At 47.1% G+C, this 27,524-nt stretch overlaps 1 protein-coding gene, 2 non-coding genes and 1 pseudogene across 3 annotated transcripts in view; 3 read left to right on the forward strand and 1 right to left on the reverse strand.

Annotated features, from left to right (window-relative positions):
- The window catches only part of CTDSPL (CTD small phosphatase like), a 121,356-nt gene that overhangs the window by 87,850 nt on the left and 5,982 nt on the right, over nucleotides 1–27,524 (forward strand). Inside the window, exons 2-6 of the mRNA NM_001193081.2 lie at nucleotides 5,979–6,133; nucleotides 10,949–10,981; nucleotides 18,612–18,713; nucleotides 22,111–22,167; nucleotides 25,533–25,625. Coding sequence (NP_001180010.2) covers nucleotides 5,979–6,133; nucleotides 10,949–10,981; nucleotides 18,612–18,713; nucleotides 22,111–22,167; nucleotides 25,533–25,625 — 440 coding nt within the window. The remainder of the gene's footprint in view (nucleotides 1–5,978; nucleotides 6,134–10,948; nucleotides 10,982–18,611; nucleotides 18,714–22,110; nucleotides 22,168–25,532; nucleotides 25,626–27,524) is intronic.
- Nucleotides 6,142–10,939, forward strand: LOC101902747 (diphthamide biosynthesis protein 3-like; annotated as a pseudogene).
- On the forward strand, nucleotides 23,666–23,755 carry MIR26A-1 (microRNA mir-26a-1). Its single transcript, NR_031150.1, has one exon. It is a non-coding gene; the product is annotated as a microRNA mir-26a-1 (primary transcript).
- On the reverse strand, nucleotides 23,666–23,755 carry MIR26C (microRNA mir-26c). The gene has a single exon (NR_036381.1). It is a non-coding gene; the product is annotated as a microRNA mir-26c (primary transcript).

Here is a 27,524-nt window from a genome sequence, read left to right on the forward strand (position 1 = left end):
TCCACAGCCCAGTTACTTTCTCCGCAGTGTTGGCTCATGTGATCAGGTAGGTGCTTCTCACTTGGTGGCCAAGATGGCCCTAGTGGCTCCAGGCTTATATCCTGCCAGTTTTGCAAACCAACAAAGAAAGAACATCTTCAATAGCTGTAGCATTGAGTCCCCAAGCTAATGTTCCTTGGCCCAGCTTGGGTCACATGCCTGTCCCTAAGCCTGTCACATAGCTCTGATTGGCTGGGCTGTGGCTATGCACTGAGAGTTGGTTGGGCGGACAGTGGTGGAACTTTAACCAGAAGGACAGGTGATGGATCCTGATAAGCAAAAATGTTGCATTTCTACTACACTCCCCATCGGCAGCTGGTGCTTTGAAGATATTGGTTCTTGCTGCTGGGCCAGCACTCTGCCCAGAGGGATTGGGAAGGTATTTGGGATGATTCCTGTCTTACCCTGAGGACTGAAGACTCAAAGAAGGCAGCCATCTCTGCTCTCATGTCAGCTGCCCCATCTGTAGGCACTCTCAAAGCCCCTCGTCTGCTGTGCTGGAGGGTGGAAGCTCCCCAGCCCTTGGCGGAGAAAGAGTGGGAAGCAGGGTCTTCATCTTCTCGGCTGCAGTGACATCAAGTCCAGCGGTGGAGAGGGAAGCGTTTGCTCTCAGAATGTGTCCCGGAAAACAGAGCCCCGTGCCTGTTTGTCCTCAAGGTCACACACTCCCCACATGGTCAGAGGGCACTGGGAACATGGATGAGGCCCGTGCCCAACATCTCCAGCTCTTTACAGCCTTTCTCAGGATTTCTCAGAGAAGGATTTCCTACCTAGGGCTGCTCAGAGAAATGGAGACATCTTAGGATCACCCCATCTGGCCCTGCCAGGGATCTCCCAGTCCTACCCTATGGGAGTCCATGTTCAGGGGCCAAACACCTGTATGGAGAGAAGGACAGCTGCTGGGAGCAACCATGAGCACATCTTCCTTAGCAGAACTAAGAGAGGAAGCAGGGCGGTACTTCTGACGGACCTGCACGCCCAGGGCCTGAGGGAGATGGCAGAACAGAATGGCCCAGGAGGGGAGCCTGCAGGAGAGACTTGTTGGGTCTGTTGGCCTCCTCACCTGGGAGGGTGCTCCTTTTGATGCACAGTGAGGGGCAAGGAGCTCCCGGGTGAGAAGCAGATGGGCAGGCGCAGAGCCCAGCAGAGGAGAGCTGAGCCAGTGGATGCTCCATCACCTCGTCTTGAAAGCACTGTTCTTTTCCTAAGGGAAAGCAGGTGAACAGCCCCCAGCAGCATTCATCTGGACACCTCACCCTTCCTTTTCTTCCTTCTTCTTTTCTCATCTCTGCCTCTCCAGTTGACTAAACTCACTTCTGAGATTTTTCTAGTTTTGCATTTCTAAATTACAGTGTAAGTGACCAAGATCTGTCATAGTAAGTTGGGCCTCTTAATTGTCAGGTGCCAGGGAACAAACGTGTACCCACGGAATCCAGCCTGTGATCCAAGGTTTACCTGCAGAACCCTTACTCCTGTATGAAGCAAAAGCTTTTAGGAGACTCATGGTAGTGATAAGAGCTAACATTTATGAAGTGCTTACCGTGTGATAGGCATCATTCCGAGTGCTTGGTAAGAACTCATTTAACTCTCACAATAAGCCTAAGTCATATAACTTGGGTCCCATACATACATTTGCTGGTCGAGGCAATACCTGGGAAGCTGACTGCAGAGGCCACACTTAGGACCACCAAACCGTCTCCTCGCTTGTCGGGCTACATCTCGGTGGGTCCTGTCAGTAGTTATTAGGGGACTCAGAATCGGCAGCAGTGAAACAAGCTTCACAGCTGTCGTAGTGGTCCGGAGACAGAAGCTGAGGGCCTCAGCTGGGATATGACAGAGCCAGGGCATTGTTGCGGACAGGTTTAAGAGCTGCTAAGAATATCAAAACCAGTGACTTAATGAGAGGGAGAAGCATGGATGTTTATACCAGGAGATTGATGCCCTAGCTGAAGAGGGGACCTGCTGGGTGAGGGGTTCCTAGGAGGCATCCAGAGACCACATCTGTCTGGCGGGCAGGTGGATAAAGTGGCCTGGAAATTGGGAGAGAGGAATGGGCTGACGATGTAGCCTAGACATACACATGTTTATTGGGGAGCTCAGTGGCTGAGGAATAAACCCTTTCCACTGGAACAGGCTTCTTCCAAGAGGTGGGCTTTGAACCAGCCCCTGAAGAACAGGGATGTTCTAGAAGTGGGGAATGCGGAGAGGAGGAGCGGGAGGTAGGCTGTGAGTGTGATGAAGAGTCTGCCTTAGAGAAACCAGAAGTCAGGTGCACATGTGGGCATGGAGAGGAGTAGGAAGATGATCCAGGGGAAAGCAAGAGAAAGCTTTAGAATGATTTTTTGATGATGTTTGCCTCCTAAATCTGATAAAACATGGGCATCTTTATGAAATGTTTGAGACTGATGTTTGAAGTTCCTATCCCTTTACTCCTCCAAAATATTCTTAAACTCAGTGTAACCAGGAGGTGTGTGTATTAAACTGTCTTTTTTTAATATCTTACTGTTAACAATTCTGATACAAACCATCTTCTGGCCCCCTGGGCCACCATGAGACCACTCGTGTTATCAGTAGGGACATTCAAAGGGGCGAATGAAGACAGGTGGTGAGAGGCTGAGTCAAGACTAAGCAAAGAGAAGGAGCAGGGCCGCCTGTGTGTCCAGGGACAGTGAGAGGCCAGGTGGGCTGCCAGGTGAGAAAGCCAGTGGAAAGCACTCTGCTGGGGCAGACCACGGACTTGGCGCCTTCTTTTCACATGGGCCTCATCTGGTCTGGTTTGGTAGGTGTGTTCCATGCTGGCGATCTTGCCATCTGGGGGTGAGCGTGGGCCACCACAGCCAGGCCATTTGCCTCCTGCAGGGCTTACAGTGTTGCCCTCTCCTGCTTTTCCCTTCAAACCTCCCAGAATGGAAAGCAGAGGAATAAGTCTAAAGGGTTAAGCTTAGGAGTAGGATGTGGTTTCTCCTGAGCTTTACAAAGTTGCTGAAAGAAAGCTTAACAAGACGATTTTCTTTCTGCATTGTTAGAGTAAAATATAATGACCACCAAGCATTTAGAAAATACAGAAGAAAGATATAAATACTCGTATCTGACAATTTCCATTAACGTTGGTATATATATTTTGCCAGGCGTTTCTCTATTGTAATCTCTTTTCGTTTGTTTTGCACAATTATGATCAAGTCAGATATACATTTATCTCGCTTTTTCGACCTAATGTTATAAACATTTTTCCATGGCAACATAGATTTTGATTTCATACATCAACTGTGAAACCCTTTTAGCAGAGGCTTATGAGTAAATCAAGGGCCTCTGGATTGTAGCCAGTGGAGAGGTGGCCACTGGGGTGGAAGGCAGCAGGGTCAGGAGACCCACCCAGCCCTACCTTGACCTTTCCAGGGAAGCGAGGGTCTCGGGCGGGGTGAGGCTCATACTGGTCCTCAGGAAATCCATCCATTTCCCCTGCTAGCCTGCTTTTGAGAGGCCCAGCCCAGCCCAAGAGTGATTAGACGATTCAGAACCCCCAGCTTCCAGGTGGTTCCTGCAGGCCCTGATGTTGACCGTATTTAGCAGGAAGATGCCCGGACCCTCCCACAGCCCTGGCCGTGAGACCAGTTGAGCTGCTTCACCTCTTCCTATACCGATCAGGGAGCAGAGTGAGCTGCCATTTCCCCACTGGGGGCAATGGTTTGCCAAGTGACCCGAGCAAATAGTAACCCCACAGCCCTGTTTGTGGCTGCCAAACAGGCAAGTAATCATATGGTAGAAGTTATAAGTAGCTCATGATCTCCAGAGTCAGGAATTTTTTTAATATATAGGTTAGTTTGTTAGTTATGGGGAAGATTTATGTGATCTGTTGATGAAAACAGGACCCAGGAAAGGGTTTTGCAGAGCTATTTACTGCCCGGCCTGGGTGTTAACAGCTCATTGTCTGCAAGACATGAACAAACAGCTTGTTTACTTGTAGAGAAATGTACTGTCAACCAGAGAAGAGACAGTTTTTTCTCCCTCTGACTAAGTTATTTGAGTGAGCCATAAAAACTAAAACACCCATAGTAACAGCAGAACAGCTTAAGCAATCATTTATATTAAATATGAGTTTATGGCCATGCTTTTCTCCCCATTTGGCATGTTCCCTCCATCTTAATCTGACCTGAGCTGTTTCAGGATTGTCTTCGGCGTGGTGCGTGGGGAAAGCACGTGCTCTGGAAACAGGCCCACTTGTGTTTGAGTCCTGGCACAAGCACTTCCTAGCTGCATTTTCTCTGCAATGAGGTAGAAGCAATCACCTGTCTCCTTGGGTGGCTGGGAGGGTGGTTTGAGATGAGAATTGTGAAGTGCTCCACCCAGAGGGCCAGCCCTGGGGAATAGTGGTCACTGTCGCTGCCACCACTGCTGTGCAGGAGGTCTCTGTGCCTGGTGGTCCTCGTGGCCTGGTCTAGTCGGGCCAGGCGTATGGAGCCTGAAATGAGAAAATGGATGCCCTTTGACATATACCTAAGGGTTCATAAGAAAAAAAAAATAGCCAGCTTTTCTGAAGATTCATGGTTCTCAAGTTCATCTTGAGTGAATGAAAATCTTTTTTTTTTTTTTTCCCAGCCACACCTTGTGGCTTGCAGAATCTTGGTTCCCGGACCAGGGATTGAGCCCAGGCGCCCGCAATGAAAGCTCCCAAGTCCTGACCCCTGGACCACCAGGGAATTCCCACTGAGGATCTTAAGTTCACACTTCCTAGGCCAAATGCCCAACCCCTGGCTAGAAACCATCCAGGCCTGTCTGTCGAGCTGCTGGCAAAACAGCCTTTCTGTCCTTTTTCAGAATTTCCACCTGAATGCATTTGGTTTTACTGCTGGTAGAAGGGAGCCTGTAGACTTCCAGCAAAGATTTTGTGATCTCTTGAGAGGGTGGGTACTATACAAATCCCTCGGTGTACAAAGAGGAATCATACCAGAATCCCTTTGTGGGAGAGCTGGACACCCAGTCACAATAGCACGCGTTCTGAATAGTTCCCTGTGGTGGTGATTTTCCCGCCAGCCCCCAGCATGGGCCCTGTGCCGGTAGCCCGTGTGCAGCGCTGCTGACCCACCCAGACGTGGCATGTGGTGGGACTGCATTCCCAGGCAAAACGCTCCTGCACCTCCAAGTTGTCAGCGTCCCCCCGGAGGCGTGTTTCTCATCAGCACTAATTTTTGCCTTTTATTTCTGACTTGTGGCAGCTTGTCTTGTGAGCCCTAGATAACATAAAGGACCCATCCCTCCCTCTGGAGCCTCAGTCCATTGCAGGCCAGGGACTGAGTGGGTGACACAGTGTTGCCCTGTGTTTCATGAAGATGGGCTCTGTCCTGGCCAACCTTCGCATTCTGTCCCATCTCTCCTGCAGTTTCTGTTTTAAGTGTGACGGAAGTGTCCGCCCCTAGGCTCTCTAGGTCCAGGCTCTTATCAGCTCCTTGACAAGTGGCAGAATTTAAGAAGAGGGCTACTTTGTGCCCTCACACATCTTATTTTTTTACCCATGAAGTTAGTCTTATGTCTGTGGTGAGCAGGGAGCATCCAGGAACCCACTTTCCAAGTGAGTCTTTCTTCACACTTCAAAGAGAACTGCTTCTCAGCGAGGGCCAGGTCTGATTTGTACCTACAAGGATCTGTGTTTTGAAGTAGAGCTTGTGCGGGGTTGAAGGACTTTATCTGCTGGGCTCAGGAATGCAGATGGCACCTGACCCCGGGGATGGGTCGGCTAATGAGCACACAGCCCCCACTGGGCCAAGGTCAGGGGAATTCTATCCAGCCAGCAGGACTGGACTTCATCAGCCATCCGGCCCTCTAGGAGTCACACAGCAGTCTCTCAGAGGGACGTCCTGGTACCTTTCATCTTCCAGTTGTGATTTGGTCTCGGGTATCATCGAATTACAGTTGACCACACTAGGCCCTGTTTCTCTTCGCAGCCTCCCAGTGCAACGTTAGTCTGAAGAAGCAGAGGAGCCGCAGCATCCTCAGCTCCTTCTTCTGCTGCTTCCGTGATTACAATGTGGATGCCCCGCCAGGCAGCAGCCCCGGTGTGCTTCCGCCGCTGGTGGAGGAGAACGGTGGGCTCCAGAAGGTCAGTGCAAACGCTCGACTGCCGCCGCGGGCTCTCTGTCCCATCCTTGACGAACATCCTTAGGAAGACTCTCTGACAGTATGTGTACAGCCATTAACTTAAAGATTTGAAATTGCCAAAAAAGTTCATCATTTTGTTACAGGATATGTCAGTCATTCCCATTTCACAACGAAAGAACATATTTGATGCAAGTTAGAAGAGTCACTTAACATTTTTATCACATTCTGTTGTGGGAGGTTGAATGTATGAAATAGAGAGTTAAAGAACCAGGAACAGACAAAGAAATGGAAAGTCCAGAGGAGAAACAGAAACTTGGAAAAAAGCAGATAATAAATACAAGTGGATTTAACTACCTTGTTTAGTCATAAACATTTGTTATATATTCTTTTATACATATCAAATAAAAAATTTTATGTCAGATCATCACAATAGGTAAAAACAAGTTCTACCCACGTGCTGTCTAACAGACATCATATTCAAAACCAAATGATTCAGAACAGTTCATGGTAAGAGAATGAGTAAAAAAAAAAAAAAATTACAGAAGTATAAGCCAAAAGGAAGCAGGGATAACAATAGTAATCTCATGTCACGTCAGGGAAAAAAAGGAATATGTAAATCACACTGGCTGTTAAAGTTTTCACTCGGAGGTAACAAGACTCATTTCAGCTTACTTTTTATTGGCCAAAGCTATTCCCATGATTATACTTAACTTCAAAGAGCATGAAAGTATAATCCTACCATGTGCCCAGAAAGAGAGCTGGATTTGGTAAACAGTGCTAATGACTTACAGCAGGTGGCTACTAGTTTCTGACCCAGCATCCAACATACAGTAATACCCAAAAAAAAAAGGTAGAAAATTAAGAGATGGGCAAAGTGTACAAAGCAAATCAAATAAATAGAAAGCAAAAGTGGCAATGTTAAAATCAGCAAACAGAATTCAAGGCCAAAAGCATTAAACAGGAGAAAGAGGGACATTTTATGTTACAGCATCTAATACATGACGTATATAGTAGCCATAAACCTTTACATACCAATCAACAGTACAGCCAGATACACAGTAGAATATCATTTGAGCATCATAAAAAGCTGACTTCTAAAAATAAACAGCCAACAACATAGGAAAATCATTGGCAGTTCTGGCTAATATATGTAATAAGATAAAAAAATGAAATGATTGATATAAATATGGAAAAGATAGGAAGCCAATTTTATTTGCAGATGGTGTGATTATTTGCATTGAAAACCCAAAATACTACCAAAAAATGAGAGTTCACTAAAAGCTTTTGGTATGGTGGCTCTTATTTATTACGAAATGTGCTGTGTTTCTGAATAGGAAGACTTAAAAGTGACATAGAAGAAAAGCTATCTAAGAATAGCTGAGAAATTTTTGGAAAAATATAATGAAAGATAACTTGCCTTAAGAGATGTTAAACCTTACCCTCAGTTGATGTGGAAAAATACGTCGGTAGAATTTGTATAATGAAATTTGCCTGTAAACCCTGTCAGAGCCCTGTATTCTGATATCTCCCCTCAGTGTACTTTCCTTAAACTATCAACTTTTACAGTTTGAAAATCATTGCTGTAGAGAGTCCCTATTAATGAAGGGAACATAGTTTGTATCCTAGGCCTGTAGAGGATTGAAAAAAAAAGGAGAAGAATTACCCAAACTGGGCCAGCGCCCTTGAGGTTGGACCTGCCCCGGCCTGGGTCAGGTCGCGGAAGTGACAGACCTCTGCTGGCCCAGTGACAATGGCCGTGTTTCATGACAAGGTGGAGATTGAGCACTTCAACATGACAAGGACTCCGGGACGTGTTTCTACTCCTGCCCATGTAGGGGTAATTTCTGCATCATCAAGGAAGGTTTGAAGAACAGGGAAGACGTGGCAACGTGCCCTAGCTGCTCTCTCCTTGTGAAAGTGATTTATGACAAAGATCAGTTCATGTGTGGAGAGACAGTCCCAGCCACTTCTACTGACAAAGAACTAGTTAAACGCTGAAGAAGACATGTTAGATTCCAAAGCCTGAACTTTGGGAAATGAGCCAAGCTGGAAAAATCAAATGCAAAGTCAATAGCTTCTTCATGGGTACAATCATTTTGGAGAGAGAGAGGAGTCACTGCTGTCATAGTAAAAGTTTTGTTTAATGAGTACCTGCCTAGATGAATGGCTTGAGAAGGTGGTGTTGAAGAACCTTCCTCCTGGAAGGTTTCCTGGAACCCTTAGCTGTATCTACCAGAGAATAAAGGTCTTTGAAGGCATCTCCTGCAGCAGAGCTGGACTTACCCGGACCTGGTGTTCGTTCGTGGAAATGTCCTTCGGTTAACACTTGTCAGAGTGGCTTTTTAAAGCATTAACCCTGAATAGTGCATCATTTGCATAATCTGTGACCCTTCGGTGTGTGAGACCAGACCCTGTAGAAAGAGCCCATGTCAAAGCGGGGCAACTCTGCCCTTTGCACTTGCCTAATCAGGACACTGGAACGTAAAACCCAGGCTCAGTAGATGTGGAAGCCAGTTGCAGGCCTGTCTCTACCACTGCCTCCCAGGCCCTCTCTGCCTCTTTGAACTCAGCCTGCTGGAGGAGGAGAGAACGATGTGGACAGAATGATTCCATGCATCGTGTGTATTTACTATGTCCTAGAGAAAAGCTTCTGAGCAGTGGCCTGGTGTGACAGCCATCGCGACTGTCCCAATTACAGCCTGGACTGAAGACCAGTTGCCCCAAAATGAAAGTATGGAAGTGTGTGCAGCCCTTGCCAGAGGCGAGGAGTTGTTGGCACTCTGAAGACTCCAGTGGCAGAGACATGGAGGACTACTGAGAGTGAGGCAGAGTGAATGCCATTGCTAGATGCTTACTCATCCATGCACGCCCCATGTTCACACACACACGTAAACCTCTGGGGTCATTTTCAAGCTCAGATACCTGTCTAAGGTAGCAGCTTTGGTTGTGGTCTGTGTTTCCTCAAGCCCTTCCAAAGTAACCATTTAGTGGTGTTACCTCTCACCTCACTGAGCATTCACTTAGTCTAAAGATGCACTTGTGTTCGGGGGCTGTTTGCCATCTCCCCGCTAGCACTTTGGTTCTCAACTGGAGACGACTGTTTCCCCTAGTAAACATTTGACAGTGTCTGGTGACATTGTGGGTCTTCCCTGGTGAGTCAGTGGTAAAGAATCCACCTGCCAGTATAGGAGATGGCAGGTTCGATCCCTGAGTCGGGAAGATCCCCAGGAGGAGGAAATGGCAACCCACTCCAGTACTCTTGCCTGGAGAATCCCCATGGACACAGGAGCCTGGTGGGTGACCATCCATGTGATCACAAAGCGTCAGGCGCAACTTCAAGACTGAGCGCGCACACACACATGCGCTCAGACACATTTCTGTTGACGCTCCAGGGTTTCTACTGGCATCTAGTGCCTGGAAGCCAGGGATACTGCTGAGCACCCTGCAGAGCACAGGGCAGCCCCCGCAGCAGAGTCCACAGGCCCCGAGTGTCAGTAGTGCAGGGCTGAGAGGGTCCACAGTGACCCAGTGGGCTTGTGAGCCTCTGGTTAAAATCTGTCCCACCAATCTCCAGATGTTAGGAACCATAGTATTTAAAAGCTTCTGAAATGCACTTCTCTGCATAAGTTCTTGAAAACTGAGATTTTATTTCATTGCGCTGTTATGTTGGAGAATAGCATGCCTCCACCTTTAATGATGACAAAGGCAGTTGTGAATCCTTAAGACAAGCCCCCAGTGTCCTGAGGAAGGAAAGAGCCGTCAAGAGTATGTCAGGAGGAAACGAGCAACTGTCACACTGCAGAGGTGATGACGAGGGGCTGGAGATAATCTAGAAGTTGCTAAATGGTTCTTGGAGCAGAGATCAGAAATCAGCAGAGATCAGCCTCTGTGTCAGTCAGGTTTGACTTCTTCTCATGAGACCCCTGTCCCCAGTGACCCCCCTGAATAAAGAAGGATACACTTTCACAAATCCTTCCACGTGGAAGACCGCGAACCATGCATCTCCTTATCAGGGACCGTGATGCTGTGACCCATTGCCTCCCATCCATCAGCTGAAAAAGAATAAGAAACACAGAAACTGGAAATTCTCAGTGGAGATAAATTTGCTTTTTTATTAGCTTTTCTCAGTGATGTTAACATGAAGTGTTTCCATGGACCAAGTCTGGAGTGACTGGCATTCTGGGGATAAGGAATGGTTGAGGCCCTTTCTTGGGACCTGAATTTTCTGAACACTCCCCACCAATACAGGTTCTGTTCGCTTTCATGGGAAAGCTGTCCTTTGCCTGTGTCCTTGGAGGGTATTCCTTGCACCTTGCCTGTCCCGTTTGCCCAGTCCTCCCCTAGAAGAGGGCCAGAAGTGGCCAGGGGATCCTCAGAATCTGGTTAAACTGTCTCCATTTCCCTGCATATCATATTGACTTGAGGCTTTAGTCTTTGGAGAAAAACTTACAAGAAGCAACAAGCGAGTTGTTAGAGAGATTCATGGATCAAAGTAAAGTATGGGTTTTCCTTTCTCCTTTTCAATTAAGGATTAAATTCCTGGGAGTAAAGGAGGCGCTATTTAAATAAACAGGATGATTTATGAGCTTCAGGAACCTGGCCTGGTTTGTCAGGGGAAGGAGTGGCTAGGAGGCAGAGGGGAGCCCAGTAACTGAAGACTATTCTTGGGTTCCTCCTGCTCATTAAATCCCACCAAGGTACAGAGAACAGGAGGTCATATGGCTGCAGTACTCAAGAGTGCTTTGAAGTTTCTTTTGAGAATATGATCTATTTCTCTTTAAATCTGACAATGATTGTGTTTTTTCTTTCTCCTTAGGGTGACCAGAGGCAGATCATTCCCATACCAAGTGTATGTATATTTATCCAATTTTATTTAAACACTCATAGAATCTTGTAGCTTTGGGCCTACTAATATAAAAGACTTTTCTTAATATTTGGCTTATATTGAGCTTTTTAATCATGGTATAAAGAACTCTGTTGTGTTTAGGGGGGCGGTGGTGGGGGAGTGAAGCTACATTTTAAACTGTTAGCAGGAAGTTCTGAGAACTTTCTCAAGAACAGCAAGGCAACCAGCATCTATTAACCAAACTCTGACCTTTCTCTCTGAGAAGGACCTCCTGAATAAGTTTAAGGCAGCACTTCCTTCTCCCCGTCCCCACCCCATAGACTGGGAGACCATACTTTTGTCCCAAAGAGGTTCTTTGCAACAGGTTCTGTTTCAGTGGTACCAGGTTCCCAAGACGCCCCTCCCAGGGGAGCAGGCCATTTCTGATTGTTCAAGTGTCAGCAGCTTGGCTATGGCTCCATCAGAAAAATCAGCCCAATCATATTTACAGACCTTGCAGGACCACCCCCGTCCCATTCCCTGCTTCCGCCCTGACGCTCCCAGGCTGGCTGTACTGCAGCTCTGCCACAACTGGGTATCCCCTTGAGCCACCAACTTCTGTCCTGGAGTTTGGGAGACTGACCAGAGTCTGAGCCTAGCACAGGCTGTCCCCACCGCTCCTCCTCTTCCTTCTGCTCTGCCAGCCGAGCCAGGTAGCCTGAGGCCAGCCAGCAGGAAGCATTGCTCTTCGGTCAATGATCAACTCCCAAAAGAAACCTGCAGTTGAGATGCCTGTATCAAACAAGATCTTTCAAACAGTCTGTGTCCTTAGAGAAGGACTTAGGTTTTTTGTTTTTTTTTTTTTCAGATGGCCTGAAATTGGTATTCTAATCCATAAAGATTCTGATTCAGATTGTCTGCTTGAAGTCTGTTCATCTGTCTTTCCTTGGGCTTTTTAACGTTATTTTCTGGGAGCATCCAAGAGACACTGATCTTACATTGAAAGAAACGATTTCATTAGTTCAGTCAGTCAGTCAGTCACTCAGTCGTGTCCGACTCTTTGCGACCCCATGAATCACAGCACGCCAGGCCTCCCTGTCCATCACCAACTCCCAGAGTTCACTCAAACTCACGTCCATTGAGTCGGTGATGCCATCCAGCCATCTCATCCTCTGTCGTCCCCTTTTCCTCCTGCCCCCTATCCCTCCCAGCATCAGGGTCTTTTCCAATGAGTCAACTCTTCACATGAGGTGGCCAAAGTACTGGAGTTTCAGCTTTAGCATCATTCCTTCCAAAGAACACTCAGGATTGATCTCCTTTAGAATGGACTGGTTGGATCGCCTTGCAGTCCAAGGGACTCTCAAGAGTCTTCTCCAACACCACAGTTCATAAGCATCAATTCTTCGGTGTTCAGCTTTCTTCACAGTCTAACTCTCACATCCGTACATGACCACTGGAAAAACCATAGCCTTGACTAGATGGACCTTTGTTGGCAAAGTAACAGGTTGACTCCAAATTTGGTAGTGGATATCACTTGTGAATTTTTTCCCTGAACTTTAACTCTGCATTGATTTGCAGCTTGCATGAGTTTGTGGAATGATTCTGAATTTGCCAGCGTGCCTAGGGTTTAGGCTTTGTTGGGAACTGACTTGGATCAAAAAGATGGATCAATCCATTTTCTAATCCAGTGTTTAAGTAGGGTACCCAGTGAAATTGCTACCAGGGTCTCTTTTTAATCTTTATAACAAAGTAGTTTTGTGTATTTTTCCTGCAAGCATGTCTACATTCAACAGATGACAACAGGTGGTATCTCTCCCCCTACCTCTGGTACTCTGATAGCTCTGGTTTTTTTCCAGAGTTAATTCACAGCTATCTATAAAGTTAAGTGTTGAATCAACGTATTTGTCAGGGCAAACACTTTACTGAGACAAATGACCCTTTCTCCACAAATCTCTTTCTAGAATCCCAGAATAAAATAGCCAAGAGGGAAAAGATGTCTTTTGTAATTTAGCTCAGTGTTAGGTTAGTAAACTGTAGACCTTCCCTACATGTGAGACAGTGGGTCAGGCTTTAAGCATCTGAAATACTTTGCAGGAAAACAAAGCCTACCCAAAGTAACTCACATCTTTGAATGATCACCTCCAGAAAAGCAGGTCCACTGATGGATACCATGTGACCTCCACTGGCTGTTTAGCAGGGAAGACTGAACCCAAGCCCAGCTGGAGGCCAGCTTTGCCAAAGGATTCGAGCCTTTGGGTCCCCTGCAAAATCTGCACCTACCTGTCAAAGTTGCAGGTTCCATAAACAGTAACACTGCCCTGTGGTCCAGAAAGGGCAGTGGTTAGTACTGAGAGCCCCTGAGAGCTTGGAGCACTGCCCCACAGGATCAGAAGTCAGGTTTGTACTGAGCCTCCAAACCAAGTCCTCATGCCCTGTAAAAGCTTTGTCCAGCCCATGAAGACAAAGGTGCCCCTGAGCCTGTAGGTGCCCAGAGGAGGTCCAACTGGAGGCCCATCGCTGCTGCTCACTTCACAAGTCCTCCTTTTGTTATTCACATGCTGTAGTTTATATGTGCAGGTTGGATCTTTTGATTTTGTTTTTGTTTTTTACTCAGCTCATTTTTTCATTATTCAGTTTTTCATTCATGCTTTTTAATTTTTATTTATTTGTGCAGACTTCTCTCTACTTGCAGCAAGCAGTGCTGCTCTCTGTTTTCAGTGTGCCGGCTTCTCATTGCTGTGGCTTCTCTTGTTTCAGAGCACGGGCGCTGGAACACAGGCTCAGAAGTTGTGGTAGACAGGCTTAGTTGCTCCACAGCGTGTGGGGTCATCCCAGATCAGGCATCAAACCCGTGTCTCCCGCGTTGGCAAACAGATTCTTTACCACTGAGCCCCCAGGGAAGCCCTCATTCATATTTTTTCATTATTCAAAGTCATGGTTTAAAAAAAAATACTGAAAGATTAAAATAGAAAAGAAAATCCCCCAACTTGATCTCACTCCTTAGAATACCCTTCTAGTATTTGTTGTATATTAGAAACTAGTATACTAGTATTTTCTGTATGCCAAAAACTTTCTAAATCAACACAAGCATCTTTAAACAAGCGAGAGTATTACAAATTGTTTTCGCTTTTAGCAGGATACCTTGAATATCTTTCCAGATATTAGTCCGTAGCAAGCTGCCTCATTGTTTTACATGTAGTTGATGGCATTTACTTGGTTTCCACTTCTGTGCTCTTAAAAATAAATATTCTTGTGCTTATGTGTTTGTGCACCTGAGTGATAGTATCTAGGCGATCAGTTCCTAGTTGTGGAAATACTAGGTCAAAGGGTATACTGTATATTTTTGGTAGATTAAAGGCAATTTATCCTCTAAAAACCTAGTTTAAATTCCCACCAAGAGTCCATTCCCTTATCAAAAATGGTAGTTAGGAAATACTGTAATCTTTGCTGATCTAAAAGTAAAGAATGGTATCGATTTATTGCTTTAATTGGTATTTCTTCCTGAATGAATATGAACATCTTTTCACAAGTTTATTGTACATGTGTATTTCTCCTTCCCTATTCATTTATACTGTTATCTTTTCAAACTTCAGGGAAATTAGCACTCTCCCCTAAATTTATGATATATCTTTCGGCCTTGTCCATAATCATTTTGGCCACAAAGAAGTTTAATTTTGTATAGGGAAATCTTTTATGGCTTCTGAACTTTACATCATGCTTAGAAAGATCTCCCCACTCTATGACTGTGACCCACATCTTCTCCTAGTGTTTTAACAATTTCATTATCACACTTAAATCTTCGATCCATCTGGATTATGTTGATGTAAGGTGTGAAGTCGAAATTCACCCTTGTTTGCTTTTCCACGTAACCCAGGTCCAGCTTTATTTGCTTTTCCAAATGGCAAGTCAGTTGTCCCCGCATCATGTCCTGAGTAACCCATCTTTTGTACACCTACTGGAAGTGATATCTCTGTCTGGACTTGGTTTTCAACGTGCTGCTTAGTAACATTTGACTCCCAATTGGGAGCTGGGGTTTGAGGCCCTCATGGTCTGTCCGGTAAAGGTCAGGTACCGAAGCGTAAGGAACAAAGCAGAGAACAGTTTGGGAAACAGTAAAGTTTGGTGGTAAGGCTGAACGTGAGCACTCAATGCTTTGGCCCCAGTGTAGACCTGACCCCATAGTTCAACGCTGTTGCTGGAATAACAGACCAACCGCACCAGCGAGACAGTGCAGCTGAGCCATAAAAATGTTGAAAGAGAAGAGGAGAAAGTTGTTTTCTAACAGTTAAGTTTCTGTGCTGTTGGCTTAAGAAGCCTTTAATAAACAGCAAACCTTGTGAAAAGCGTATAAGCAGAGCAGTTCCTCTCATTAGAGGTGGTGTCGAGTCCCCTTTGCCCACAGCCCTGAGACTCTGCCCTTAGCTTGGAGGCGTGGGGATGGTGGGGGACAGTGTGCAGACTCAGTGCCTGAAACCTCAAATGCACAGACCACCATCCGTGTCCCAAGAAGAGGCACTGCATTTGTAAGGTTTGTGAGAGTGTGCTATGGGGTGAGTACCTTAGATCAGCTATTCCTGCTGCCAGTCCATGACCAAGACAGGACTTTCACTTCCACTCCCAGGAAGATCACTGGTGTGAGTGCCCTCCCCAGACCTAGCCTCTGCCTCACCTCCCATGATTTCTTGCCCCTATTCCCACCCCCTGGCCATGCCCACCCATGCTTTGGAACAAATCATCGTGTTCAGAAAAAGCTCCTTTTTTATATGCTTGGTGTTTCTCCTATTCTTCAGCTTTATGATGGTCTGAGGGAAAATTTGCCTCAGGACATTTTTTAGTTAATGATTCAAGCATCACCTGAGCAGGTCACTGAAGTCACAGAACACTTCTGCAGGTGTCTAGCGTCCTTGCATGTTCCGAGGACACAGCAGCTGTCCAGGAGAATTCTTACCCATGGTCTGAAGAATTGGCAGTAATCTAAAGCCGAGCTTTCTGGGAAGCTGCGTGCATTTAGGAACCAGGCTGAGGATTAACGAAACTCCACCCCCCACCCGCCCCGCACAGTGCATGGCCCCAGCCTGGCCTTGTTCTCTGCAGCACAAATGATAAATCAATAGCTTGCTTATTATGCCTCTCACCCCACTCACTCTTTTCTCTCTTAAAATAATATGGGGAGGCTTTTTCCTTACTGGTAATTCAAAGAATGCTTGTAAAGTGTGGGTTAAATCTGCAAAGAAAGTAATTTTTATTCTTGAGCTTGGAAAATAACTGAGCCACTTTTGGCAGATCTTTGATGTTTTCAGATATGCTCGGGATAGAAGTTCTAGATCTTTATTTTCCAGGCTGGCAATTACATAAAGTTAAAATGTTGTTTTAGTCTATAAATGCATAGAAAAAGGTCTAGGCAGATACACACCAAACTAAGAAGGGGGACACCTGGGGAAAGGAATGGGGGATATGGAAGAGGGAATACTTGTGTTTTATGTGTCTATATTCTTTACAATCAGAATGTGTTTTTATTACATAATTATGAAATAGAAAATTAAAAAAAAAATTTTTATTTTCGTTGCAAGTATGTTTTCTGCTATGGTCCACACAACAGAAATAACCCCAGTTCTCTATATTACGTTCATTTATTGGGCTCATTACACCATACCTTTTTAAATCTCTTTTTGATACAGAACTTCTTGCAAGTTTTGCAGGGGGTTTTTTTGTTTGTTTGTTTGTTTTGACCATGCCACACAACATGCAGGGTCTTAGTTCCCTGACCGGGGATTGAACCCAGGCCCCAGCAGTGAAAAGCACTGAGTCTTAACCACTGGACTTCCAAGAAATTCCCATGGTTTATTTTCATTTTTTAAAATATAAAAGTCGCTTGCTGATTTGAAATGAAGGTCAGAGTCCTTTCCATGACCCTGGATCCCACACCCAAGGTCTAAGACACGTCTTTCCCAGAGCCACGCCATCGAGGATTCTGCCTGTGAGCATTCGTTAGCGCCAAAGGAGTTGGGAGGCCATAAGGGCCTTTTCTCCTGGGTGATGTTGGAGAGAATGAAGCGCACACACTCAATAGAGAGAGCCCCTGGCGTTAGAAACGCTCCTGTCTCCACACAGGGCTCATCCTGCTCAACCCCACAAGCCCTCCAGCCAAGATAATCACTGCATTTGCAAATTTACCTAACCTGTTGACCGCCTGTGTTACATTCACTATTGAACCAGCTGAAGTCCAAAATTAAAACAAATTCCTTGACTAATGTTCAACTTGAACCAAAAAGAGAGAAAGAAAGAAAGAAAGAAAGAAAGCCATTTGAAAGTAAATACTTCTAGATTACTTTTCTTTCTTCTTGTTTTATTTGATAAGCTAATTTGTCCATTCTTCAGTGGCTTGGGGCAGATAGAGATTTTCTTGTTGTTTTGTTTTGCATTAACTCCAGAACAGAGTCTGACCTTCCTCCAGGACAGAAAATTAGCTAGTTAATATTGGGTAGTGAATATGCCAGAGAGTAAACTGAAATGCTTAAAATTGTTTCTAAACTGAAGCAAGGCCCAAGAAATAAATACTCTAAGTCAAAAATTGAGATTGGCTGAAGATATCCAGCATTTCCTTAACTCTTATGACCTCTTTACCGTAAGATTGTCAGCTACTACAAAGACGTATCAGTGGGTTTTCTGGTTAACACACAGCATGTGAATTCAAGTGTGACTGCCAGGGACAGACTAAAGGGATGGAGCGCCACCTTCACCCCGTGTTGTACCACAGCGGGGCACGCACAGCACAGGGCACTGCGTGTGGGCCAGTCTTAGTTCTGTTTCCTGTTACTGGAGGTCACTGTGGATTGCTGGGCTTCCCTGGTGGCTCAGCTGGTAAAGAATCTGCCTACAATGCGGGAGACCTGGGTTTGATCCCTGGGTTGGGAAGTTCCCCTGGAGAAGGGAACGGCTACCCACTCCAGCATTCTGGCCTGGAGAGTTCCATGGATTGTATAGGCCATGGGTGGGCTCACAAAGAGTTGGACACAACTGAGTGACTTTCAGTTTTCACTTTGGATTGCATTTTGCTGGTGGTTCTATAGTTCCTCTTAAAGGTTTTTCAGAATTTCAGTCACTTAAAAAAATACTATGGTCCAGTATAGCTCTAAAATATACTTACATACCATAGTGAGTTTAAAATGAAATAGGACCCCAGAACATGGGGTGCATGGTTAGAATAGCTGTTATAATTGAACATTCATTTTCATATTGTCCATTTTAATAATAGCAATAGCTACCACACATGTGCCAGGCAGAATGCTGGATGTTTTACTTCAATTATAGCTGATAACAACCTTTTATGGTAAGTATTATTCTCCCAACTCAGAGCCAAGAAACAGAGCTGATGAAAGAGAGCGGATATTCCAGCCAAGCTTTGTCTGGTTCCAAAGCCCAGGCCCTCATCATAGCTGTTCAGACAGTGGCACAGTATTTGTTTGGTAAAACTTCAGTTGTAAGCTACTTCTTCCTATTGTTTTTAATAAAATTCCATGATGCACCTAACCAGACATTTAAATGTTTGGTTTCATTTCTAACCTCACTGTCATAGTGTAACACAATAATAAGGGAATTAGTTGATCTTTTATATAAAGGTAATAATATTGATTTTTTTTTCCCCCGACTTTAGCCACCAGCTAAATACCTCCTTCCAGAGGTAACGGTGCTTGACTATGGAAAGAAATGTGTGGTCATCGATTTAGATGAAACATTGGTGCACAGTTCATTTAAGGTAAATCAACATAAAAAACGATCAGTGATCTTTGTGATTTGGCTACAATTGTATTGGAAAATGGAAAACTAAAAAGATGAAAGCTTGTGGTTTGTTGGCATATGACTTCACTGTTCATAAAATCCCAGTAACAGTTGGTTATTAACTCAGGTGAACATTAACTCGAGTAGTTGAATATTAACATAATTAGTTTGGGAGGAAAAAAATCCACTGGGCTGCCAATATCCCTGAGACCTCATTCTTATGCAGTTTAAGTTTTCCAGCACTCTGCCCCCCGCAGAAATACTTTCCAGGTGGCACGAGGCAGGCAGTGCCCCAGGACACCGCTGTGTGTTTGTCAGAGTAACTGAGCACTGTGCGAGCTGCAGGTTATATGGGGAATGACAAGGGGAGACACAGTTGAAAACTAGCAAGCAACTGACTATCCTGGAAATTTTCCCAGACCAAGTTTTGGAAGACTTTCAGAGTTACGGCATCTGAACAGATTCAGTCATTTATCTTAATGGTTTTCATGACAAGAGTTTGCTGGAGTTTTTCCTTAGCTTCATGGCTAAGTGTGTATCCACCTGCATGCCCTCCCTCCTGAAGGCCAGGGGCTGCAGTACGCTCAGCGTGAGCATCACAGTCTGACTTCCGTCACCTCCCTCACGCCTCCCTCTCCATCTCCCCACCAGAATAGCAGCCAAAATTACAAACTACCCAAGGGCCTCCATGTATGTGTGTATGTGCTCAGTCATGTCTCTTTGCAGCCACAGGAACTGTAGCCCTCCAGACTCTTCTGTCCATGGAATTCTCCAGGCAAGAATACTGGAGTGGGTTGCCATTTCCTCCTCCAGGGGATCTTCCTGACCCAGGGATCGAACCAGTGTCTCTTAGGCCTCCTGCATTGCAGGCAGATTCTTTACTACTGTGCCACCTGGGAAGCTTGGGCCTCTAGGAAGGAACAGCAATGGCTGTACTCCTAAGAAATGAGTTAATTAATCATTTTTCCAATTTTTAAAGTTGTTTGAAATGAGCAAATGATGAAAAAGTTTGAGAATAGGGGATTGGTGCGTTGGGGGAGAAGCAGAAAGCGTATGGGGTCCTGGTCCTGTTTTCCTTGGGATGTTTCCGGTAATGGAACTGCCCTCCTGTTGCTGGCCAGTTAGACCATTTTCCTCTGTCTACCACCGGCCCATGACCCTGCTGACTTTGCTGGAAGACCTGAAAGCACCACCTGAGATGAAGGGTGTGTCTGACACCAGCCAGTCAGTCACTCCTTGATGGCGGTATGGGAAGTGCAAGAGAGCTATCAAATTTTCCTGCAGACCTTTCTGCCAGAAACATACCTCTTTGGGCCTGCTTCTCACTAAACAGAATCCTCCTTGACAGGTCGGGGCCAGGCAGTTGTCCTGGAGTCCTTGGGAGTGTGGAGGAGGGGCCACACACCCTCCTGGCAGTGAGAAATGGCCTGGCTGACCACTGGAGCATATGGGTACCACTCATTCCACAGCCTCACATGGGCCTTCCCAGGATTGATCCCAAGGATTCAGTGACCTTATATCCCAACTCAACTGTGAACTGCATTGGAAGCTTTTCCTCCCCTGTGGGCAGGATGCTCAGGACTTTCTCACGTCCCTGAGGAGCAAAGGCCTTTAGGGCAAGGGTCAGTTGTCATCACAGCATAGCCAGCTTCCTTGCAAGCAGCTCTGGGAGCATGGGCATCACCAGGCAGACTGCCCAAGGTTACTGAGGGCTCGTGGCTCCAGAGAGGGAGCCTTGGGAGGCCCTGGTGTTTCCAGGGCCTGCTCAGAGGGCATTGATACACAGGTGATGTGAATAACATGTCTTCATTTCTTCCCTCCCTGAGCTGCCTGCATCTTCAAGCAGAATATTGTATGATTTTTAAGGTTCTGGGCATCCCAAAGCCCTTTGAGAACCTGAAAGCTAAGAACTTCTCTCCTTGAAACTATAGAGCACACAGACCCAGAGACACATGTTCACAGCCCTGGCTTTGGCCCCCTTGTTATATATACTTTGTGGAATAGACCTTATGAGAACTTCTTCCTTCAGCTTTTTGTTTTCTCGGCTCATTCTGTATTTTAGTTGTGAAATTATAAAATACCAAGCTCATCCGTGACCTTCCAACCAAAGCAGTGAAGAAACTGTAAGCTTAAGGCTCAAGTGCTCTACTGGATGCTTAGTACTGGTTCTGTGACCCAGTATTTTCCACAGTTTTTCAGTGTATATCTTAAAGAACAATGTGTGGGTACAGTAATGGACTTAAAGGCAGACTTTAGTTCACATTCTCACCAGAGACTCTCTACCCTCTGCCCCTGCCCAGGGACCATCACACCCAGTCTCCCTCCTTCTATTCCTCTCTTCCTTATCCCAAGGGTTTGTGATCTCATGATTCTCTTGGGCCTGTTCATTTCCACTTGATTTGTGGAATTCCATTTAGAACTGTATGCAAGTCAGTCGTTGAGAAAATAGTGACTGCTGAAGAATCACATTTGAGTTTTAAGTGTCACTGAGTGTGGGGTTACTTTAAATATGCAGATGTTTGTGACTGTGCTAGGTATTGTATCACACAGTGCAGAACAGTCTAAGGTGTGGTGGCTCTCCCACCCACTCCACCCCCCCACCTCCAGGGCAGGAGACAGCCAGGCAAGGCTGGAAATCACTGACGCGCAGGGCTGGATGGAGCCATGGGCACTCATTAGACCCATTGCTCTAACTGTGGAAGACAGGAGAAACCAAGGTCCAGAGGATAAAGAGCCTGCCCAAGGTCGTGGTCTGTGGCCTCTGACCTCACCCCATATATCCAGTGGCCCCACTTTGGGCCCATGTGTTGAACATGTCTGTATTTGTGCAACTTACCAGATGGCTCCGTGGTAAAGGATCTGCCTGCAATGCAGGAGATGCAGGTTCTATCCCTGAGTCGAGAAGATCCCCTAAAGAAGGAAATGGCAACCCACTCAAGTATTCTTGCCTGGGGAATCCATGGACAGAGGAGCCTACAACCGCAGAGTCTGACACGCCGTAGCAACTAAACAAGCACTGTCCTCTAGGGCTGTCAGGCGCTCGCCTCCTCCCCCTGGTGGCCAGCAGTGGTTCCTGCCACTCTAGGCAAGAGCCCAGGGTTGGAGAAGCCTCGTTTCCAAGCTGGGTGCAGCACTCTTTGCGGTTGGGGCTAGGCGGGTAATAAAGATGCTGAAATGTAACAATATTCAGAACAGAAAATAATATTCTTTCCTGCTTATGTTTATTTTGAGGAACCTAAGCATGCTCCAATGTCCCCCTGAACTGTTTTGTCCCATAATAAAAACATTAGTCCAGGCAAGCTTTTTTGGTGCTAAAGTTTCCAGTTTTATTTTGTTCTTTCAGACATATTAATTATAGTTTCTTCTTTCTCCAGCCTATTAGTAATGCTGATTTTATTGTTCCTGTTGAAATTGATGGAACTATACATCAGGTAAGAAATCAAAGCTAAATCTGAGTTTCAGTTAGCATTTTTTTTAGTAATTACATTTTCTATGAACTGTATTTCTAAATTCCCCTTTCAGTAATCATTTTGTTCCTGAATCAGTAGGAGGCAGACTTTATTAAAAATTCAGTGATTTTCTGCCTTTTTTTTTTCACTTGGATGAATTTTATGCTTCGTTTATAAGGGAAGCTATAATCTATTTGTAAATATTAGATGTGGTTGCAGGTTCAAATAGTTCTTTGATTTGATGCAGACTTTTAGAAGTTTCCATATCCCCCACTGGCCTAGCTTGATGGTCTAATTAACTTCGCTATGTAATTGCTTTAGCTACTCTCCTAGCAGGCAACAGGGAAATGTCACAAGTCACTGACTTTACAGTAGATTCTCAGCAAAGACTGTCAAAGATTGCCAGCCACTCCAGACTGACCTTGTCACTCCTGAATCATGTTCTGTTAATATTTAGGAAAGCCCAACCCAAAAGGGAAAGGAGGAAGGGTGTGCATTTTTGGATCAGCAGGAAGCTTTGAATAAAGATGCCCTAGTCAGTTGGCATGCATCTTTGTTCCAATATTTTATTTCCCCTTATATTCCTTTTTATTGCATGAAGCTCCTCTAGGAATAGTTTCACTTATGAAATATTGGAAACACTATGGGAAGACATTGTAGGTTTTCCACAGAAATGCCCCAGTCATCTTCTTTGTCAACCCCAAGATCTAAAGGGAGAGCCTGTGGCCTGGTGTGTTTATATCCCAGGAGGAAAACTCACCCTTGGTGCTTGAGTCATAACAGGGTCAAGGGTCTTTCCTTGGAGATGTCGGTAGTCTCTTTGGCCCTTGAATGCAGGGTGTCAGAGCTGGTGGGGCCTTGGGAGTCAACGGGTCCAGCTACCTCACTGTCCACATGGGGGAAGTGAGGCTCAGCCAGGGAGAGGGTTGGATCAAGGTCATACAATAGGACGAGTTAAAATGAGAGCTCCAGTCTCCTGTTCCTGACACAGGGCTCTTTGCCGGGTACTCAAGTCCCTCCCTCCCCCCCTGCCAGGAGGTCCTGCCAGCAGCCTGTCCCTGGTGCTTCCACACTTCATGCTTTGGAAAGCCATCAGGGAGCCAGAATGGCAGGCACTTGGGCATTTAACATTTGCCGAAGCATCCACAGAATTAACTCTGCATCTGAGAAGCAGTTAAGGCTTCCACGTTTATTATCTTGGCTCGTGTGACAAGATAATGGGATGAAGGAGAAGCTGTCCACTGGCATGACAGAAATTAGGAGAGAAATGAATCCCTTCATTCCTCATGACTGTGAGCATGGCCCTCAGGACCTGACTTGCTGTGGCCAGCCCATTCTCAAAGAAGCTGCCCAGCTCCTCCAGCCCTCCAGACTGTGCTATGATTCACCTGGTGGTAGACACTCCAGAGCTGGGATCAAAAACTCATTCTCCTGAGGGAATGAAGCCACAGGCGCCCAGAGGAGGACCAAGGCCCTGGCGAAGGCCGTGGCCTCGTTCAAGTAATCCAGGATAGGCTGTGCAGGTCCCAAGGGGCCTATTCTCGGTTACTTGCACGCGGACGCGGGCCTGGACGCCAGCCTCTGGGCCCAGGACCCTCCTCTCTGTCAGAGGCACCAACGCCATAGTCCCCAGACCATTCTCCTGCCCTTTGCATGTAGCAACACTTGCTTTCCAAGCAGCATCCCGAAGGAGACTGCGGATCACAGGCCGCACCCATTCCTTGCACCTAGCAGCCTCCTGAGCAGAGGGTAGGCCTGGAGCTACTGCAGCCACACCCTACCCACAGGCCTCTCCACTCCGCAGAGCACCCATCCTGGCCATCCTGCTCTTCTGGCCCCTCCCTCCACATGCCCTTTCCCTCAGCCACAAGCTTCCCACCAAGACCTCCACCTGTGTAAACTCCTCTGTCAGCAGCTCTTCCTCTGTATGGAGCAGAACCCCGTTCCCCTCTGCCCCTCCTCCTGTAGGGTTTCCAGCCTGCTCCATCTGCCGTTCACAACCCATGCATACTCACCTCGACCTGCCTTTTACACTACATCTTCAGCCTTTTCTATCCCCATCTCCCCCTCTTTTATCTCTGCCTCTGAAGGGCTGGTCAGCAGAGCTCTGGCCATTCTCCAATACCCCAAGTGTTTTCAGGCAAGGTCTCATGCTCAAACTAATTTCTCTGCCTGGAAGCTCACTTCTCATCCTTATCAGCCTGGTGAACTCCTATTCATCCTTCAAGGTCCAGGCCAAATGTTCCCTTTTGTGATTCCCTCCCCTTGAGAGGGAAGTTTATCATCACTAATTTATCCTTATGCTGCAGCTTTCATTATGCATGTTTATTTTGATCTGTTTTTCTGAATGTCTGCTCTAGACTGTGAGCTCTTCAAGGGCAAGGCCTGTGTTTTCCCTCACGTTTGTAACCACTTCAGGCTGAGGCCAGAGCTGGAACTGAAGGAATATGAGTCGAACTGAATTTTAACAAGTTTGAATTATTTTAGGGAAATGGCTAATTTCAAGTGAAATTTATTCAAGTTTTAATTAGTTCTTCCCTCCTCCCACCTTCTCTGCCTCCTCTCGCCAGCTCTGCCTTCTTTCCCCGCTCCCATGTTTCCTCAGATCTCTTCAGGCTTCCAGCTGGGGGCAGAGCCCAGCCACTCTAGCAAAGGTGGTCCTTTGCCCCGCTGTGCTTGGCGGCTGCTTCTGATGCCTGATTGCTGGGGCTAAGAGTAGGCTGGCCTCACATCCCCTGAAGCATCTGTTTCTGGAGCAGACTGAAGCAGAGTTAATGTTGTGTGTCAAGTAGACGGTTCCCACACCGACAAGGAATCCCTTCACGCAGCCCTACTGCTCCTGTGCGTCCAGCCCAGGCCTTCTGGCAGGAGAAGGGTTCCAATCAAGTAGGCAACCACCGGAGCAATCCCAGACCTGCTGGGCAGTGGGCCACGCCCCGACCTCCACCAGAAGCACCACCCAAGACCACGGCCTCTGTCTAGAAGCGGCCTGACCCAGAGCATGTCCCATGAAACACATGTGAAATGAAGGCTCTGGGTCACCCGAACGTGGCCCAACCTTTCCACTCACTGGTTCTGAAAATCCCCAGAAGCCTCCACACCATTTCAGCTTCTCTTTCCCCCCTGGGTGGGGAGTCTGCTCCAAACTCTGACCTGGAGTGCACCGTGAGGGGTATCTGGTCCTCAGTGCCATGTTATATTACACAGCCCCTCGTTCAGTCCTCCTGGGGGCAGAAGACAGGAACCAGGAACCAGCTTAGGAATTCTTCCTCCCCAGGGCTCTCGGGGCCCCAGGCCTTCCTCGGCGGTGGCTGTGACTGACCTGCATGCTGTCCCTGCCGTTGCAGGTGTATGTGCTGAAGCGGCCACACGTGGACGAGTTCCTCCAGAGAATGGGACAGCTGTTTGAATGTGTGCTCTTTACTGCCAGCCTGGCCAAGGTGGGTCGCGCCCCCAGCCCTCAGAGCCCAGCCCCTCCAGCCCTGCCCCCTGTCTGTCAACCGGCCCTTTGTTAAGGTGGGGGAAGCAGTTTCCATGGTGACAGGTTTCCACCCCAGATGGGGTAGATGCAGGCCATGTGCACAGCACCAGCCTGAAAGGCTTTTGGGTTACCATAGCGACAGGAGCACTGGGAACAAACGCTCCATAAAGTTGCTGCGTGCTGCTGCTGAGGCTGCTTGTCCACAGACCAGGAAACCACAGGCGTGTCCCGTGTGACCGAGACAGGCGTCTGCATCTCATCTGGTGACTGGCTGAGGCCTCTGTGCACTTGGCTTAGCAGCTCACCCAGGTTTCAGGGAAGGATAAGCATCAAAGGTTCATCCACCCACGGAGGCCTCATGAGTGTTCTGACTGCCCTAAAGAGCCCCAGGACCTCAGGCCAGTCACTTCACTTCCCTCGCCTCAGTTTCTTCTATGAGATAGGGATGATCCCATCTACTTCGTGGGGTGGATCAAATGAAATAATGCCGAGAAGGAGCTTAGCACAGGGCCCGACTCCTATTCAGCAAGGGCCTGCGGAGCCCCTGCTGAGTCTCCCATGTGCTGTGCTGGGCACTGTCACACGGTCACTGCTCTTGGTATTCATTCTTTATTATAATTATTCATGATGATAAAATAAGCCACGCATGTTTTGGTCCCGCGGTTTGGTTTGAGTCTCTGACCCAGCATCTACAATGGCCCTGACCAAACAAAGTGGTTTCTTTGCCTTGACCCAGTGTTTGAGGGACCTGGCAGGTTCACAGCACTGCCTCCCGCCATGTGGGTGAGTTTGTCCTTTTGCAGGTGAACTGAGGTGCCTGCACTGTGTGGAAGGCCGGCCCTGCTCCTCGAAAGAGCTCTTTGCCATGTCCGTGTCTCCAACCCTGGCCCTGACAGGGCCAATGCCATCCATTTGTTGGTGGCACCAAGAGTGTCTCCATGGGCACCTCAGGGAACCTCAGTGAGCCCAGGATGAGCTCTGCAGAGTCCAGGTTAGACGTCTGCCTGTCTGCAGACCTGCTCCAAGGACACACAGGCAGCTTCCTCCCCCGTGTTCCATCTCTATGCAGGCTCCCTCCTCTGAATGTTGGGGACTCTTACCCTGAGTTCCCAGATGTGCTGTGCTGCTTTGCTGGGCTGGGCATTTCTGGTTTTGGCCATCTCTCTGCCATTCTGCCAGGCTCATCACCAGGCCATAAAGCTTGAGCCAGTGGGGAGGGAATCAAGAGCCCCAGGCTGTCTTCTTTATGCTGAAAATAGAATGCGGCCTCAGGAAGAACATCATCTTCCCCAGTGGGTACCCTTTCGGATGAATGGTACCCACGACTGCTGTGGTGCCGATGGCTCTTCTGACAGTGCTCTCGGCCGCTGAGGCGCCTGAAGTGATAACCAAAGAAATAACAAACAGGAAGGTTGCACTGTGCTGGGGGATTGAGAGCTGTTTTTTTCTTTTGGCAAAATTGAAAGCACTCTTTCTTGGCATCATCCCCAGCACTTGCTTAAACATCCTTGTTCGGTCTCTCTTCCTGGACGGCTCCCACCTGCCCCTCCATCTGTCTCTCCAGCCCTTCTCTCGCTGCTACCCCAGGCTGCCTTTGCTGAATCAGCCCCCACGTGCTTCCTTCCCGGGACTTCAGTGGTGGTCCAGTGGATTGGACTCCACGCTTCCACCGCAGGGGGCACAGGTTCCATCCCTTGTCAGGGAAGTTCTGCATGCCATGCAGTGCATGTGGCAAAAAAAAAAAAAAAATGTGCAGCCTTCCAGCTTCTCTCCTCCCTAGTGCACAGCTCTGCTGACAGGGAGCCACTCCCCAGGGCCTGGCCCTGAACTCAGCCCCCAGCCAGCACCGTTGGTGTGC

Source organism: Bos taurus, chromosome 22 (assembly GCF_002263795.3).
Source record: "Bos taurus isolate L1 Dominette 01449 registration number 42190680 breed Hereford chromosome 22, ARS-UCD2.0, whole genome shotgun sequence".
NCBI lineage: Eukaryota > Metazoa > Chordata > Mammalia > Artiodactyla > Bovidae > Bos > Bos taurus.